This window comes from Anabrus simplex, chromosome 3 (assembly GCF_040414725.1).
Source record: "Anabrus simplex isolate iqAnaSimp1 chromosome 3, ASM4041472v1, whole genome shotgun sequence".
NCBI classification, from domain to species: domain Eukaryota; kingdom Metazoa; phylum Arthropoda; class Insecta; order Orthoptera; family Tettigoniidae; genus Anabrus; species Anabrus simplex.
The window spans coordinates 180,742,203-180,759,181 of NC_090267.1; the positions used below are offsets into that span (position 1 = coordinate 180,742,203).

The 16,979-nt window shown below is 37.7% G+C and overlaps 1 protein-coding gene across 1 annotated transcript in view; it reads right to left on the reverse strand.

Annotated features, from left to right (window-relative positions):
- LOC136866120 (centrosomal protein of 135 kDa) overlaps positions 1 to 16,979 on the reverse strand; it is a 670,869-nt gene that overhangs the window by 106,410 nt on the left and 547,480 nt on the right. Inside the window, exon 19 of the mRNA XM_067142807.2 lies at positions 16,568 to 16,744. Coding sequence (XP_066998908.2) covers positions 16,568 to 16,744 — 177 coding nt within the window. The remainder of the gene's footprint in view (positions 1 to 16,567; positions 16,745 to 16,979) is intronic.

Here is a 16,979-nt window from a genome sequence, read left to right on the forward strand (position 1 = left end):
ATCTACCCACATCATTCACTCGTTTATGTGCCTAACAGAAACTATGTTGTGTGCAATAGTATTCGTGATGAACAGCCCTACCCCAGACTCTTCCCTTCCCTTTTTAACATCCGCATACCTGCCAACTTTACAAAACCAAAAATCAGGAGATTTTGATTTGAAAATCAGGAAAACTCAGGAGAAATCAGGAGATACAATTGGTCATAATTGCTTAATGTACATGTCTTGCGCAATACAGTACTACGATATATTTATAACACTTATTGTCTCAAAGCCCGACTGTTGCTATACAAGGCTATAAGGCTAAAAATTACACATCTCTATTCCCTCACACGAAGTATGCGAATGAGATGATCAGTCTCCGATAAGCCTACCGAAAATATATGAACTCAGCGCTCCACATGTGTGAATCAGTCATGCACTTAGATGCTATTACTTAGCATCAAGCGCCCGCGTGATTATGCGAAGAGTAATGCTATTTGGATCAAATAACTAGCTGATGTACCCTCCTTCGCTATGGAATTCTCAGAAAGACTGTCCTTATAGTTTCCCAACTGAAGTCAACATGTCATTACAACGACGCCAGTATGAATGTCGCAATTAAAAGCAATGCTTTCATAAGAAATATTCGATAAAATGAAAACAGCACATTTTCTCACTTCTAGCGAAAAGTACTACTGTGTTAATCTAAAAGTTCAAAGTTTCAGAGCTAGAACGACCAGGCTGCAGACAGCCGTGAACACTCCTGTGTAATTATTCCATATAAGTGTGCACATTGCTCATTCAAATCACTACCTCAGAGTAGGGATCTAATAGCTGGAATACTATGATGATCCATTGTGTTACGTACCAGTAGTATCAGTAAATTTACACAGGAATGCCATGCTAAAGAAGAGAGAGATCTAACTCCCCACTCCCCAGCTTCTTCCCGCCAATATTCAGGTAGGTTGTTATACTCTAAATGCAGCAGTAATCCCATCTATCGTAGATAAATGGCAGCAGAATACACAAAAGCACATCACAGCAAACAATGGTCAATGTAATGTTATTGTTGATCAATTTTATGAGCTTTCTATATTGAAGGCCTTCACTTTAGTTTTCTTCCAAATCTGTGATATTAGAGCATCTAATGTAAAGTGAGTCGTCCTTTCTTTCATGACTCCCTCTTGTGTTATTATTCAAGCGATCGTTCCTTCACGACTTTTTCTCATTCTTATAATCATCTTCAAAATTTTATCACCATCACCACCAATATTATTATAGTCAGAACGGTAAAATTGAATAAGCAAATTACCACCAAAAAAAATTGTTCTATTATCACCACCTATTCAATACAAGCTACGTGGATGAAATCTGCATAATACTATATACACTTCTCAGGGACATGTTTCGCCTCTTGTTAACGGCACCATCAGCCTGTAGGTAACCTTAAAGTCAAATGTCTGAAACATTATCTATTCATACATGGATTAACGTGTAACATATTTTTCATTGTAATCCATGTATGAATAGATAATGTTTCAGACATTTGACCTTAAGGTTACCTACAGGCTGATGATGCCCTTAACAAGGGGCGAAACATGTCCCTGAGAAGTGTATATAGTATTATGTAAATTTCATCCACGTAGCATGTGGCTTGTATTGAAATAGGTGATGATAACAGAATAAATTATTTTTGTGATAATTTGCTTAAGTCAGTTTCAATACAAATCAATCATGAGAATTGTCTCTTGGAAAACTGAATAATAAATAATCGGAAATTGCATTCTCTGTACCTCTTGTTATGTAGTACTTTTCAATATGACCACTAAGATAGGTAATTAAAAATTAAATTTCTAGCACCTTCCCCTAAACTACCATTTCGAACACAGTTAATAAAATTATTTGTAGCATAGACTGTAGTTCCTTATTCCCTGACTTTACATAAAATTCTATTCGCCATTTTCTCGTACCTCGATGCTGATATGGACTTAGCAAAAAAAAAAAAAAAAATTCATGAATATGTCTGTTATCATAGCCGGTAGAGTAAAAATGTATCAGACGTAAATGATAGGAAATGTAATAATATATAAGTTTAGTTATGTAGTATTTATTGCTTGGGCCAATAATAACATAAATATTTGAGAATTAAATTTTAGGCCTTCCCCTACCATTTCACTCAGCATGAATAAAATTTTTTATGGGCTAGATTGTAGCGACTTATTCCCCGATGTTATATACTGATTTTCATTAATTCTCTTCAGCCATTTTCTCGTCATGAGCCTGCGTACGTACATGCATACAGACAGACAGAAATTACAGAAAATTAAAACGGGCATTTCCCCTTGTTACTATGGTCACGACCGGTACGGAAATATCATTTTTAAATTCTGAGCAATGTACAGGCAAAACTGTTATATTATTTATATTGAGATAAATTAAAATTAGTCAGAATTGTCTCCAGATGGCTCCTAAAATCTCTAGAAAAGTCACCAGTCGTTATCATTGAAATTATGTCACTAAATTACCTAAGAAAGTGACTAGTCTCTAGAATCGACCAAAGAGGATGGAATCTACTAGACTGATGTGAACGAACACGAACATAGCATGCGAGAACGAGAAATTTACAATCGATATACGCGTATATACAGGTTTCAATAAACATCGCACATTCACGCACATTTCTCGCATTAATACACATCGATATTTCGTTTGAAAGCGGCCAATGGGCGAAGGAATTCCGGCCACTGGCCTAAAAAAGCTGAAATGGCGGGATTTGAAAACAAATGTTTGAAGTTCACTAGAAAATAAGCTAAAATTCGGGAGAAAAGATAGAATAATCGGGAGGCGGGAAAAACTGTCGAAAATCGGGAGTCTCCCGCCTAAATCGGGAAAGTTGGCAGGTATGCATCCGTCAAGTACACCTTATAATCTCCTATCTCTTCCTCGTTATCTCCCCTTACCCGAATATCACTTACTCCTAGCACATCCAGATGCATCCTCTTTGCTGTCTCAGCCAGTTCTACTTTCTTTCGTCCATAAGCCCCATTAATATTGAAAAAATGGCGTATGGCTTTTAGTGCCGGGAGTGTCCGAGGACAAGTTCAGCTCGCTTGAAGCAGGTCTTCTGAATTGAGGCCCGTAGGCGGCCTGCGCATCATGATGAGGATGAAATGATGGTGAAGACAACACATGAACCTAGCCCCCGTGTCAATGAAATTAACCAATTATGGTTTAAATTGCCGACCCTGCCAGGAATCGAACCCAGGACCCCTGTGACCAAAGGCCAGCACGCTAACCATTTAGCCATGGAGCCGGACCCCATTAATATTGATAGGTCCCCATCGAATTCCATTTCATTCGCAAAATTGTTTCCAAGGAGTCCCTCGCCTGTCAAATGGGAGTAGGACTCTGTTACTACCATAGGTCCAAGGCTTGCTTAAAATGTTCTGAGCTTGGTAAATTCATGAAGCAGGATGCTACCCTACTTACACATAGTCCAAGTAACGATCTCTCCTCTAACAGGTGAGGGACCACCGGTGGATTGTATGGCCTTAGGCGCCGGAGCACGAGGAGGGCTATGACTCAGAATATGTCCGAGATGCCCACTCGCATTCCCTAGCAACTGGTATCCTGACTCTCAGGACCACTTACTAGGCCACTCAGCCGTTGCCCATGGTTCACAAACTAGGACATGACTATAGTAACCCACACCAAATTAAATCAGATCATATCAAATTTCCTGGTGTTCTGCATATTCAATAATGTTTGTTTTAGGTCCAATTATCATTCCTTGTCTTTTAGCCAAGAAAGTCTTAGTGGTATTACTGACTTCACATGCCTTGTTTAACTGTGCTTACAATCTTTAAACAGTTTATTTTAATAGCTGTTGGATGACTTACTTACAGAGTTACTTAATCTGCTTGCAAAGGTGACTGAAAATATCCTTCCTTTCTGTAACTTTAACAGTATCGCTGTTTTGTTCTCGTTTATTACTTTTTGCCTCTCCTATTAGTGTTGAGCTGATTCAGAACTGTAATACGTTATACAGTGTGGTATCCACTGAACAAAACATAGTCTATATCATTCTTCTGTTTTATGATCTGGATTTCTCATGTCCATCTTATGTATAAAAAGGTTTATTTTAAAATAATTTGTGACAGGAAGGGCTATTGTAGTAAAACTTCTCTTCTACTGTTGATTGTGGAGCTGAAATTAGATAACGTATAACAGCAAGAGCTGTTGTTAGACCTGTCAAGCAACATCAAGATCTTGATTTATAAGCTGTTTAAAATGAGAAGTTAACCTCTTCTTCTTCCTGGCCTTTTCCCCAATTTATAGGAGTCAGCACTTCTTGTGGATTTGGCCCAGTTTTAAGGCCTGGTGCTCTTCCTGACGCCAACCTAATGTGGAAGGATGTATTCACTTTTTCGTTTTTGCGTGGTGGTTGGAAGTGTGGCATGTTGTATGTCGACTAAGTGAAGTGTATTAAGATGAAGACAAACACCTAGTCCCCAAGACAAAGGAATTAACTATACATATATATCCCACGTCGTTCCATCTTAAGCGATGGGTCAGCAAACAAGATTTCTCCACCAGTTCTGGTTGAAGAATCTCCCTCCCTCTTCGATGCTTTCCAAAGTACGTCCTTGCTGTTCTGTCAGTTTTACCATGCCTTTGTACCTGAGTCTTGGTTTGCCCTCTTGGTCTTTTGTCTCCAAGTTCTCGATCATACATCTGTTTCGGTAATCTGTTAGCATCCACGAGTCGCATATATCCATACCATCTCAGCCACTGCGATGTTATTCCGTCTTGTATTTTTATAACTTGAGCCAGTTTCAGATTTCCTCATCACAGACTCTGTCCCTCTGTATCTTAGCGATCATGTTACGGACAAATCTCAATTCTGTTGCCTGAATTCTGCTGATATCTTTACTTTTCATGGTCCATGTTTTGCAACCATATGTCAAGATCGGTATATGACAGGTTTCATATATGACTCCCTTATATTTTATAGGTAATTTTTGGTTCCATATTAGGTCTTTAACTATACACAGTTAAAATCCTTGAACCAACCAGGAACTGAACCCAGGCCCCTTAAACCGAAAGCCAGAATGCTGATTCAGGTAGACTTTTCCTAAGTTAAATTTAGTGGTTATATTTGTTGAAATTATCAAAAGTACTGTATTGTTAAGAATTGCACTAGTTCATGCAAAGTAGCAGCCTTTTATAAGAACATTATATGCCCACAAACAGATCAGACAGAAGTAAAGCATGCTTAATGGGACAGGGAACAATATTCATGAAAAAGTTCATTCTTTGAATTCTGAATTCATGTTAAATGCCCTTTTAAATAGTGTTTATGTTAATATTGTAATTGGAAATTATTTTTTAACACTGCTTCTGCTCCATACACTAAAGATGTGACTTTAATAGACATTTCCCACAAGCTAACTCTTCTTAATATTTGAGGAACATTTTCTCAGCCTCTTCAGCGACTTGAAATTCCCTAATTTCCTTTGTACTGTTGTCATGCATACACTGAAATGATATTTTGGTGATAGATCAAATACCTACTAGAGATTTTATAAGATAAAAACTTCTAAATATCATATTCAAAAATTAGATATTCAGAAAAATCAAAAATAAATAATTTCAATTTCAAGCCAAGATATTGTAATGTATGTATAAGTACACTCCATAAATAATTCAAGTATCTAACTTCACAAGGCTCTGAGAAAATGTTCCTTATGTGTTGCACAATTTAACAATGTGGGTATTTTTTTTTTTTTAATGAGAGCACTTTACTTCAGTGGTTATAAAATAATTAATTTACAAAAGAGTAACATAACAGATAGTATATATTTTTCTTTTTCAACAAATTTTAATAGTATGTTTTCTATATGATATTAACATCAAATGCAACAACTCACAAGCAAACAACACACTCTAATAGGGATACATAGAGTATGAATTTGCTGCATTTTTACATGGAGGTATGTGGATCTGCTATTTACTGTGCCAAATTACTTCCAAAAAAGAACTATATAATTTAATTATATCACACAATAATAGATAAGATAGAACACACAACATAAACATACCGGTCTCTTATGACGACAGTGACAGACCTAATGCAGAATAAGACAAATAACAGAAATCAGATCTATTTTAAAGAATTACTAGAAGTAGAAGATGAATGAAAGAAAGAAAATGTAAATTAGCTAATAAGACATATTAAGATAAGTTATTAACTATACTAACAGCATTAGATAGTATTATTCACCAACTTCCAAGCCAGATATCTACCAAGGATGATAGGTACTGGACTAGGAGACACAGTATTTACATACAAGTACTTTACGTAAAAGCAATATGGAATCAAAACTACAATCTATAGAAATAGTGGGATTCAAAAATCATACATGACATGAACTACACACTATAAGTTGAATTACTAATTTAATACAGTACTAGATAGATCTTTCTACTATATTCGACAATGGACTGATGTACACCGAGTGGCCAAATGTCACAGGAAAGGGTGTCCCATTAGAAAATATGCCGTGTATGATTCCTGAGTGTTGAGGCTAGCTGCAGTGTAGCTGAGCAGTTTGTCACAGATACCAGTGTCCTGAAGATGGCAACACGTCGCAAGTTAACCGACTTTGAACATGGGGGCACATGGGTCATACCATTGCAGAGATAACAATGCAAATTTGGGTTTCCAAGGTCAGCAGTGTCAAGGATGGATCTTTGATATCGCAGAGAGAATGTTACCACCCGCGTAAACCGCCGCATGGGAAGACCACTAGTGTTTAACAAACGTTGCCTCCGCAGAACCATACTGGGCGCTCGACGGGCTACTGTGAGTTAGATCATCGCCCAGTTGAATGTTGGGAGCCAGGAACACATTTCTACTAGGACTGTAAGGAGGCAGCTGCACTGCATAGGCTTCACCAGATGATATATCATCCATAGCCAAGCAGGCATCAATTCTTGGTAAAGAGACAAAGTCTCTCATAGTGCATTGGCACTGCCGGTGGCTCCAAGTAGCCTATGCAGTGGCCTCCATGGTATGCACTAGCCAGCGTCTTGGTAGGTGTGCTAGGTACCAACTGATGAGCCTAACCTACCACACGAGGGCGAAACACTGGCAACCAGGAATGAGTTAGCTGGAAAATTTATAATGTCCAATAAAATGGACCACTTACATTGCTATTATAAATTTACTCATTCGGGACAAATATTTCAGATTCCCTGTGGGAATCAACATTTATATCATCAGGCAAAAAGAAAACAAAATTACTGATACAATAATTGTAGAACATTCACAAATAGAAGTAAACTAAACTGATGATGATATAAAAAACTGTATAATTTACTACATTCATCAAAATATTGCTTCAAATATTGTAAGAAAAAGATATTCTCACTACAGATGAGTTTATAGAATACACTGTGAGTTGATTACTCTTACACTACTAACAAATATAACTTCTAGAAGACTTAAACATGTTTATATGTGCTTACATTATTCAGTACAGTAATTTTGGTGCAAGTCCTTTTACTCTATCTTATAACTTTTCATGCACATTCTTAAATACTTTGAGTCCTTAGAAAAGGAACTGAAGCTACAAATGTCAGTACTGTAGATAACAATATATATTTACTTGATTATCAATATGATCACCATCACCTTCCATAATTTTCAACCATTGGTCTGGACTATTTGGAACAGAAGCATTTCCATCACCCATGCTTTCATCACTATTCTTCCTCCATTGTGGCCCATTTTGTTCCTCATATTTAAAAATAAATCCCAATATATTTTAAATTGAAAACATATCTCTGATCTTAAACACTCTGTTTGGATTACATAAAGTTATTTTTTAATAAATAGACTTACTGGGTAAACAGATGGTAAAATGTAAATTAATATTTTATACAGAAAACCAATAAGGGTATAGTCATAAGAGCAGGATACAACTAAAGGATGTATTCCTATCTAGAAGTCAGTTTAACAACAATTCAACTTGCTTTGGGCCTGCAACACATACAGTACATCAGAGAAGTCTATAACATGATATTTTGATTTTGGCTTTCATGAGCAAAAGTGGCTAATGATAGGTTGAGATTTGTACTTTTATGTATTGGGACTAACTGCCTAAATATTTATGTTTTAAAAATGTCTTTGTTTTGTGTCCTCAGAAGAAATTATGAATTAAAATATTGAAAGGTTTAAGTTAAATGTCTCAATCATACATACAAGACCACCACTCTAGACAAGCAGTCAGGGTGTTCAATTATTGTTCTGGTCATTGTATTCAATTTATGACCCTATCTTGGACTTTTTGTCAGCATGGGGTTTACTCAGCCTTAAGCATGCAATTAATGAGTTTTATGATTTGAAAGATAGTGACTTAAGTCTAGCATACTTACAGTAATAATAATGAAATTCATGAAGCTTATTATTAATTATATAGAACATGACAGCTATTTACAAGATAATGAACAGATACATATTTATAAAATGTACAAGTGATATACACATTTATACATTTATCACAGAGTATGCTAAAAGTAGATGTCCAGCAACTTTATCCATTCTATTGCTCTTGGTGTGGCATCCAGTTGTTAATTACAGCTACCTCCTAGGGCATTCTTTAATAATGTGAGTCACTGCTATGAGAATTCACAATTACAAATTGGGAGGTCAGTTATCCCCCATTCTGCCTTAATGGGTGTGACCAGTCTTCAAATGGTTCAATTAGCACCAAGTTCCTCAGGATACCTCAAATCCTGGTAGATGTATGGAGTCATCAAGTGCTGTTGGTGGTTGAAGTGTGGAATGCTCCTCCATGTTGTCTTCCACACACCATTTATCTTAAATCCATCATGATGGCTAATGGTCCAGAATGGTTTCCTTGACTTGAGGCAAAGTGCTGGTGCAATGAACACAGTTTCTTGGATGGGTAGCTGCTGTGGGAACTTCAGGTTACTGCATTTCTAATTGCTGCTTGATGGCATCTCAACTGTGGAGAGAGGATATTTGTTATGGCTTAAAGCCAAGGTACTGGAGAGGATCTGAATGACTGATGCTTGTCGTTTAAAGGGGCCTAACATCTAAGGTCATCGGCCCTGGGTGGATCTTAGGATGTCCGATAGTATCCTCATTGTTTCGTTAAGGTGAACATCAGCTCTACCAAAGTGAACACTTTGGTGCCACCCTACAGCAGAATATACCAGTGCCACAGCAGCTGTCCATCAAGTTTCTGCTTGTATTCCCCGAGTTGTCCCTGTTAGTTTTTGGATATCATGCCTCACTTTAAGCTTTTCTCTTTCTTGAGATGTGTCCTAACTAAAATATTGTTAAAAATTTCTCTTCTTTCAATAAGATAAAAACGTCTCTTAAGTCTCTTTTTTAGCTACTGTTCGGAAGCGTATTTGAAAAAAACGCTGATTAACTTTTCACCAACTAACTACTTCTGATGTTATTAAATTAAAAACTAAACTATTAATAAAAACATATGTCAGCTTCCAGTCGAGAAGTTAAAATCTTCTTTCTTAAGTCCATTTATGTTTGTGCTTGAAGGCTTGTGGAATATGCTGGTTAACTTGCTTTTTTTTTATTGCCAAAGGTAGATTCTTACAATGCCCTTGTAGCTCAAAGTTGGGATGTGCTTAGAAGTTATTTTGTCCATAAACCATATAACTGGGCAGCTTGTAACACAATCTGCAACCGGCAGAAAATAGGTAAAAATAATTAAATGTTTCTTCTGAAAGTGTTGGCATTTAGAATTATCTCTTAGGAAAAAAGGGAGAATGGTATTTTGAAAACTCCTAACTTACTCCTGTCTGGATTTCCGTCTTTACTTTCCGCTATCTTGGGTGTGAGTCTGTGTCAGTGTCCTCAAAAAAATATATAAAGGAAAAAGTAGAGAGCAATGAGGAGGAGATGGGTAAAATGCGCAAGAAAGTGCAGATGTTGGAGGGGAAGATGGCTAAATTGAAAAGATAAGTAGCATATGGAATCCAGGAATGAAGAAAAATATTTTGATATATGGAGTAGAAGAAGCTGTGAAAGAAGATGAAGTGACACTTCTATATAAGGCGATTGAGGTGATACAGATCACAATGAAGATAAATTTTAATGAGGTGGATACTGATGAGGTTCAAAGAGTAGGAAAAGTAGAAAGGTAGTAGGCCTATTAAACTTATGTTAATATCTACCCTGATGGTGGACATTGTTCTAAGGAACGCAAGGAACCTAAAAGAAGAGAAGGTCTGAATGAAACAGGATATAGACAGCAAAGCTAATAGAGATTTTAAAGGACTAAGCAGACATATGAGGAGAGCGAGGCAACAAGGGCTGAGAGCATACATTAGAGGCAAACAGCTGGTGGTTGGGAACAGTAAATGGTCAAGAGAGTGGTCGTGGATAAGTTGCAGGAAATGGATAAAAACTATCAACAGACTGAAATACAAGCAGCAGCGGAAGGTGAAAGGAAAGACGAGAAGGGACCAGCTCGTGATGATGGGGCAAAAGCTGAAGGTGAGGAGGGGAGTGAAGTCCTGTGCAGTGTAAGGAGAGACAGTAAAGAAGACCTGAAGGATGAGGAAATGGCTGATCAATAAGCGGTGAGAGGAAGGAGCAGCAGAGCGACACCGGGAAGAGTTGTGGTGGAAGGGGAAGAGGAAGAGAGGTAATGAACAGGGGTAGAAGCTTACATCTAAAGGATTTGTGGGGGAAGAAAAGCAAAGGGCAAGAAGAGAGCGGGAGGGGGGTGAGTATGTGAAGATGTCCAAAAAAGAAGAGAGCAGTGAGGAAAGAGAAGGAATTAGGTGAACTAGAAGCAAAACTACTAATATAGGCGATGGACATAAGAATAAGGGAGGGAAGGAGGGGACAATAGAGGGTAACAAATAACTAGAGTGGAAGATAGGCTTTGTAAATACTGAAGGGATAGTAAGTAAGCTGGACAATGAAGAAGTAAGCAGGATGGTGGAGAGTTTCAATATAGCGGCCCTCCTCGAGACATGGCTCAAAGAAGGGAAAAATTTAACATGGAAGAGATTCGTGGTAAGGAATACTATGAGAAAGAAAGGGGAGGAGGGATGAAAATCCAGGGGGTATGTCGTTATAAGTAAAGAAGGACATAAGTGATCTAATTGTAGAAATAGATAATGAGATGGAAGAGGTGATGTGGATTTGGTTTATGATGGAAGGGGGAGAGATGAAGAAGGTGTGTTTGAGTTTTATATACAATAATCCGAGGTCGGTATATATAAATTTATTTTTTGAAGGGTTGGTGGAGGAAATAAGTATGATTAGCAAGAAGTACAAAGAGGGCGGGTTAATTTTGTTAGGGGATTGGAATGTGAGAATAGGGAGCTCGAGCCCAATGTATAGCAAAGAGGGGAAGGGAATAAAGACGGGTGAGAGAAGGAGTGAAGGTAAAGGGAGAACTGGCTATGGACAGAAGCTGCTAGATCTATGTAAGGCGCGTAATTTGTACATTCTGAAAGGCCGGTGAAAAGGAGATAGGGAAGGGAAAATGACATATATTACAAAAGAGGGAGGAAGTGTTATATATATGGTAATTAGTTTGGAAGATATGTTAGATAGAATAAGCAAGATTAAGGTTGTTGATTGGGTAGGATCACACCATTTTCCAGTATATGTAATTGTTAATAGGAGAGGGAAGGTAGATGACAGGGGATTAGGAAGAGGGGGGGGGGGGAAGGGGATGGAATGAAGAGTTTCCAAGTATATGTGGACAGAAGAGGACAAATTGAAATTAAATAACTACTTTGAACATGCAGAATTTCAAACTATTAGGATAGGGTTCAATGTAGCTATGGGGTGTAGTAATATAGACAGGGCTAATAAAGAATGCAAGGAGAAGAGGAAGTTAGTGATGAGAGCTCTAGGAGAGTACAGGAAATATGGGAGGAGGGGGTTAAGGGAAGAGTTTTGCAAGTTAAGGAAAGAGTTTAAGAAAATGTTAGTAGAGAAGAAAAAGGCAAACAGAAGCAATAAATAGGGGGTGTAAGGACAAGAAAGGAGAAAAGGTGTGGGCGAGATTAAATAAAATGAATAGGGGTGCGAAAAGAGATAAAATGCCAAAACTTTATTATGGAGCATGGGTGGAGTATTTTCAGAAACTATTAAGTGAGAAGGAAGGATGGGTAAGGGTAGGAGGATACGAGGTTGGAAGAGAGTTACAGATAGGAAGTCATGAATTGGATAAAGTGTGAGTTGGTGTAAGTGATATGTAAATCAAAGAACAGGACAGCGGGAGGAGAAAATGGGATAACAAATGTATTGGAAGGAAGTAGTAAAAAAATAGTCAGATGAAGGAGAATTTCATTAAGTTCCTAAACAATAGTATTCAAAGGGGCAATATTTCCAAAAGAATGGCAGAAAGGAATAATAAAATTTCTGAAAGAATGGCAGAAAGAAATAAGTCCTATTTACAAAATTAAGGAGAGAGGGCCAACCCCAGTAACTATAGAGGTATAACCTTGTGGACTCTCTGAGCAAGGTATGCACGGATATTTTAGCTAACAGGTTGAAGAAGTGAGCGGAAGATTACTCTATATTATCGATATAGCAGAGTGGCTTTAGAAAAGGAAGGACGACATCAGATAAATTAATGATTGTTAAAACAATTCTTTTCCTGTTGTTTATTAACAACTTATTAGGTGGCCATGGGGAGGGAAAGTGGGCTTGTCCAGTTGTAGGGGTACAAGAAATTCCAGGGTTGACTTTTTCCGATGATGTATTATTGTTAACGTTGGCAGCTGGGGATCTGTAGAGAAGTTTGAATGAGGTTTATAGTTTTGTGAAGGAATGATCATTAAAGATTAATAGTAGCAAGACAAGTAGAGGTAGTAAAAGGAAACCTAGGAAGAAATGGATAATAAATGGTGAGGAAATAGAAGTGGTAGATAAATTGGAGTATCTGGGCCTGATGATAAGTAGAAATGTTGGTTGGGCAAATCAAATTAGGAGAGCCAAATGGAAAGGATCAGTAGCATTCTCAATAATAAGGATATTGGAAAATAAATTTTGGGGCATAGATTATGGTGTACAAAGAATAGTGTTTAACACAATGGTGAAGAGTAGAATGTTGTACAGGGCAGAAATTTGGCGAGAGGGTGGAGAGGTGGAAAAGGAGAGCGGGGTATTGGAACAGATAGGGAGTAAGTTTGGCAAGATTGTTATGGGGGTTACCTTTTTGCACCGCTAACGTAGGCGAAAGTGTTACGTGTAAAGAGTTTATCCAGATAGATGTTTTAAAAAGGCTGCTTAGTTACTGGTATAGATTGAGAAAAGGTGAAGGGCGCCTAATTATACAATCGGCTGACCAGTATTTAAAAAAAAAGCAATTATGGTGATTATTGGGTAGGTAAGTTGAAAAATGATTTAGAAAGGTTGGGTTTAGGGGACTATTATGAGATGGAATGGGAGATGAGGAGTGGTGTATGTTGGAGATATGTGATAAAGAGGGCAAAAGACATTATAGTAAAATATCTTGTGGCCGAATGCAGAAAGAGAGCAACCCTAAGGATGTTTAGGAGGATAAATCAAGTACTGAATGTGAAAGTGGCCAATGTGAACAGGTTGGAGAGAAGAGGCTTAATCTGGTGGATGCTAGGAATCTATATGAATAAGGGTTGGACTAAGTTAAATTATAATATGTTTTTTATATTATGTGGTGGAAAAAGAGATGATTTTTCATTTACTGACAGTGTGTAATGAAAAGTACAAAGAGAGCCTTAACTTTATGTCAGAGAAGCAACTGAAAGTGATAACTCAACCAGATAATGAGGAAAAAAATTTAAATTGGTTAGTGAAAGAATGGAATTGTGCTGGTAATTTATGTAAGTTTTTGGGTAGAATTAGGAATCAATATGCAGCTGCAATAAAGGCAAAAAACTCAGTTGTGTCAAGTGAATATACAACAAGAACTAGTTAGTGTCAAGGTGAAGTGATCCTGTTGTGTAATTAAGACGCATATGATGGCATATTATAGAACTAGTGATGATGGTGGTGGTGGTGGTGGTGATGATGATGATGATGATGATGATGATGCTTGTTGTTTAAAGGGGCCTAACAACTAGGTCATCGGCCCCTAATGGTACAAAATTAGACAAAATGTTACCATAATTTAAAAATCCATAATGCTCCACTGACCAGAATTTGAAAACGTGAGGATGAAGAATGAATGGATGGATATGAAGTTGAAACAATCAGTGGATCCGACCCGCAATGCCCCACATTCCCAGAAACTAGCGTTAAACAACAGTACTGCTGACCAAGGGACTGCTTCTAAAGCACAATACTGAATCGATGATGCTTGTAGTCGAAACGGGTCCAAAATCCAGGTCATCGGCCCCTCATAATGGTACTAATCGTTAGGAAAATAGAACCATGCTATTTGTCATTTGCGGTAATAATCAAAAGTAGTGTAAACTCACGGTATTCCACATGTTATGGTAATACTCACAGGTAATGAAATTCGCACATGTAACACAGACCTCTGGTGTTTCGCACACTGCAGCGTTATTTACAGGCAACACAAACCTATGGCGTTTCTCACATAAGTGGACTAACCACAGGGACCCGCACTATCCCGTAGTGTTCCTCACATAGTAGGTACTAAGCATAGGCAAGGCAGAACCATAGTGTCGCTCATCCCATGGTGTTGCTCATTATGGGCTACAAATCATAGGTACTGTAAAATGCATCCTGAGCCATATACTGTCACTACTAATCACAAACCCATTTGGTACCTAACATAGTGGTACCACACACAAGTAAAAGTGACCCATGGTATTCCCAGCGTGATGGTACTAATTACAAGTAGTCTCATGGTTCTAATTTGATCATCCCTTGGTCGCCCCTTTTAATCGCCTTTTACGACAAGCAGGAGATACCGTGGGTGCATTCTTCATCTGCGTCCCCCACTCACAGCGGGTTATAGAACTAGTATCACTCAACTGAGTGCAGACAACGGAGTAATCCACCACTACTGGAAATTGGGGGGGGGCAACAACTGCTCTCCAGCCAGATGGAGTCCCATGTAGTCACCTCCCACGATTGCTTGGCTTTCTTGACTGGGTCTGCCACCTCTTATATCGGGGAGCTCCTCAACTGGTCTCATGAGGCTGAGTGAACCCTATTCTAGCCCTGAGTCCAGAATTAAAATCCCTGTGCTGGTCAGGAATTGAACCCATGAACTATAGGCAAGAGCTGTATGTCCATGTTATAGATCCTGAGGGTATCTGTAAAATAGGGTTTAGTATCTTGGCCTGTTTTCCTTTCTTTCCATGCCTTTGTAAACTTCCTCACATGATAACTTAACCTTGCATGGTTCCAAACTTTGCAAATAAAGTCTCTCAATACTACCATTGAAGTTCAAATATTTCTAACATGGATTTTAGGCTCATTTGGAACAGAAACATCTATGTCTTTGAACAGAAACCACCTAATAAGTTTTTCTTGAAATAGAATCCACATTACACTGTATTTGCCATACTTTAATGCTGTTTTTACTGAAGTTCACAATTACTTTCAGGTTGATTAATATAAATGTACAGTCCTTCAATTTCAGAAACAGTATGGGCATTCAAGACATACAATAGACAATTTTACTATTTGTTAACTATCAGTTTGATATGCACAATTCAGTGAGATACAGTAATCCTTTTTTAATCACGTGCAACATTACTTGTCTCACAACATCTTGCTATAAGAAATGCCCATATAAGAAATGTTGTGTGTGTGTAACAATTGCAGGAATGTTGAGGATAGTACAAATACCCAACCCCCAGGCAAGAGAATTAACTGTTTAAGATTAAAATACCTTAATCTGGCCGGAAATTGAATCCAGGGCATCCAGGGATTCCAGGACTGGACTGTGATATTGACCACTGTTAAATACCCAGTCGCTGAGACATTTAAGATTAAAGTCCCTCTACCCAGCCGGGAAGTGAACCTGTGGCTTTGATGATCACTCCACTATGGCACCACTATGGTACTATGGTACCAATATGTAAAACAATACTAGAAGCCAGGGCTGATCTATCTTTAGGAGAGTTTATTTAAAATTCCACTGGAATCTTCAATACCTACAATGTCTTTAGCAAATTGTTTTGAACAAAGAAGCACCTCTAGAAAGAGATGACCCCTCATGGGAGGAAATTATACTGAAATTTTTCATGGAGTATTTGTTCTCCAGGTTAAGGTTAGCTGCAAATAGCATCTGTGCCCATCTTGTATGTAGTCAAAGAAAACAAGAATGATGAGGTATAAAAGAATAAAATACTTTTTGGAATAGTCTAAAAATAATATGATTATGTGATGCCTGTATAAATAAACTTACATGGATAAAAATTAATTTGAAAACCTTTGGATGTTACCAAGATCTATCCATGGGGAATATGTTCAACAATTAGAATAATGGTCTGATTATGAATACGTGGGCTACATCAGTAAGGTGTCCAGTTCTTGGATATGATAATTCAAAGGGCAAACACTTATGCTTAATAACAATGATACATTATAGTTCATACTTACATGGATTTTGATCACATCATTTTCTGTAATCTGTTGCATCATATTATCTTTCTGGGTATCCAGCTTGACACAAAGATCACGAACTGCAGTCAAGTCTGCTTCAGTCTTTCGCCTTTGCTCAATATGTTGTTGCATTTGAGTTTCAAGGCTTGCAATATGAGCTGTTAATTCTGCAATCTGAAAATGGTACTCAGGTTTAATAATTTAGTTGGGATCATTGATCAATTCAAGTAATAAATACAGAAGAGAAATCTAAATTAAGTTATTGATCAGCTGAATAAAAACCACTGAAATGAATGCAAAAGATACAAACCTTGAAGAGTTATGGTATGGTAAGGTACACAAAAATGAAGTTTTTCTTCAACCAGCAGGACAACTCCTTAGATTGTTACCATAACCTTGAATAGCTATA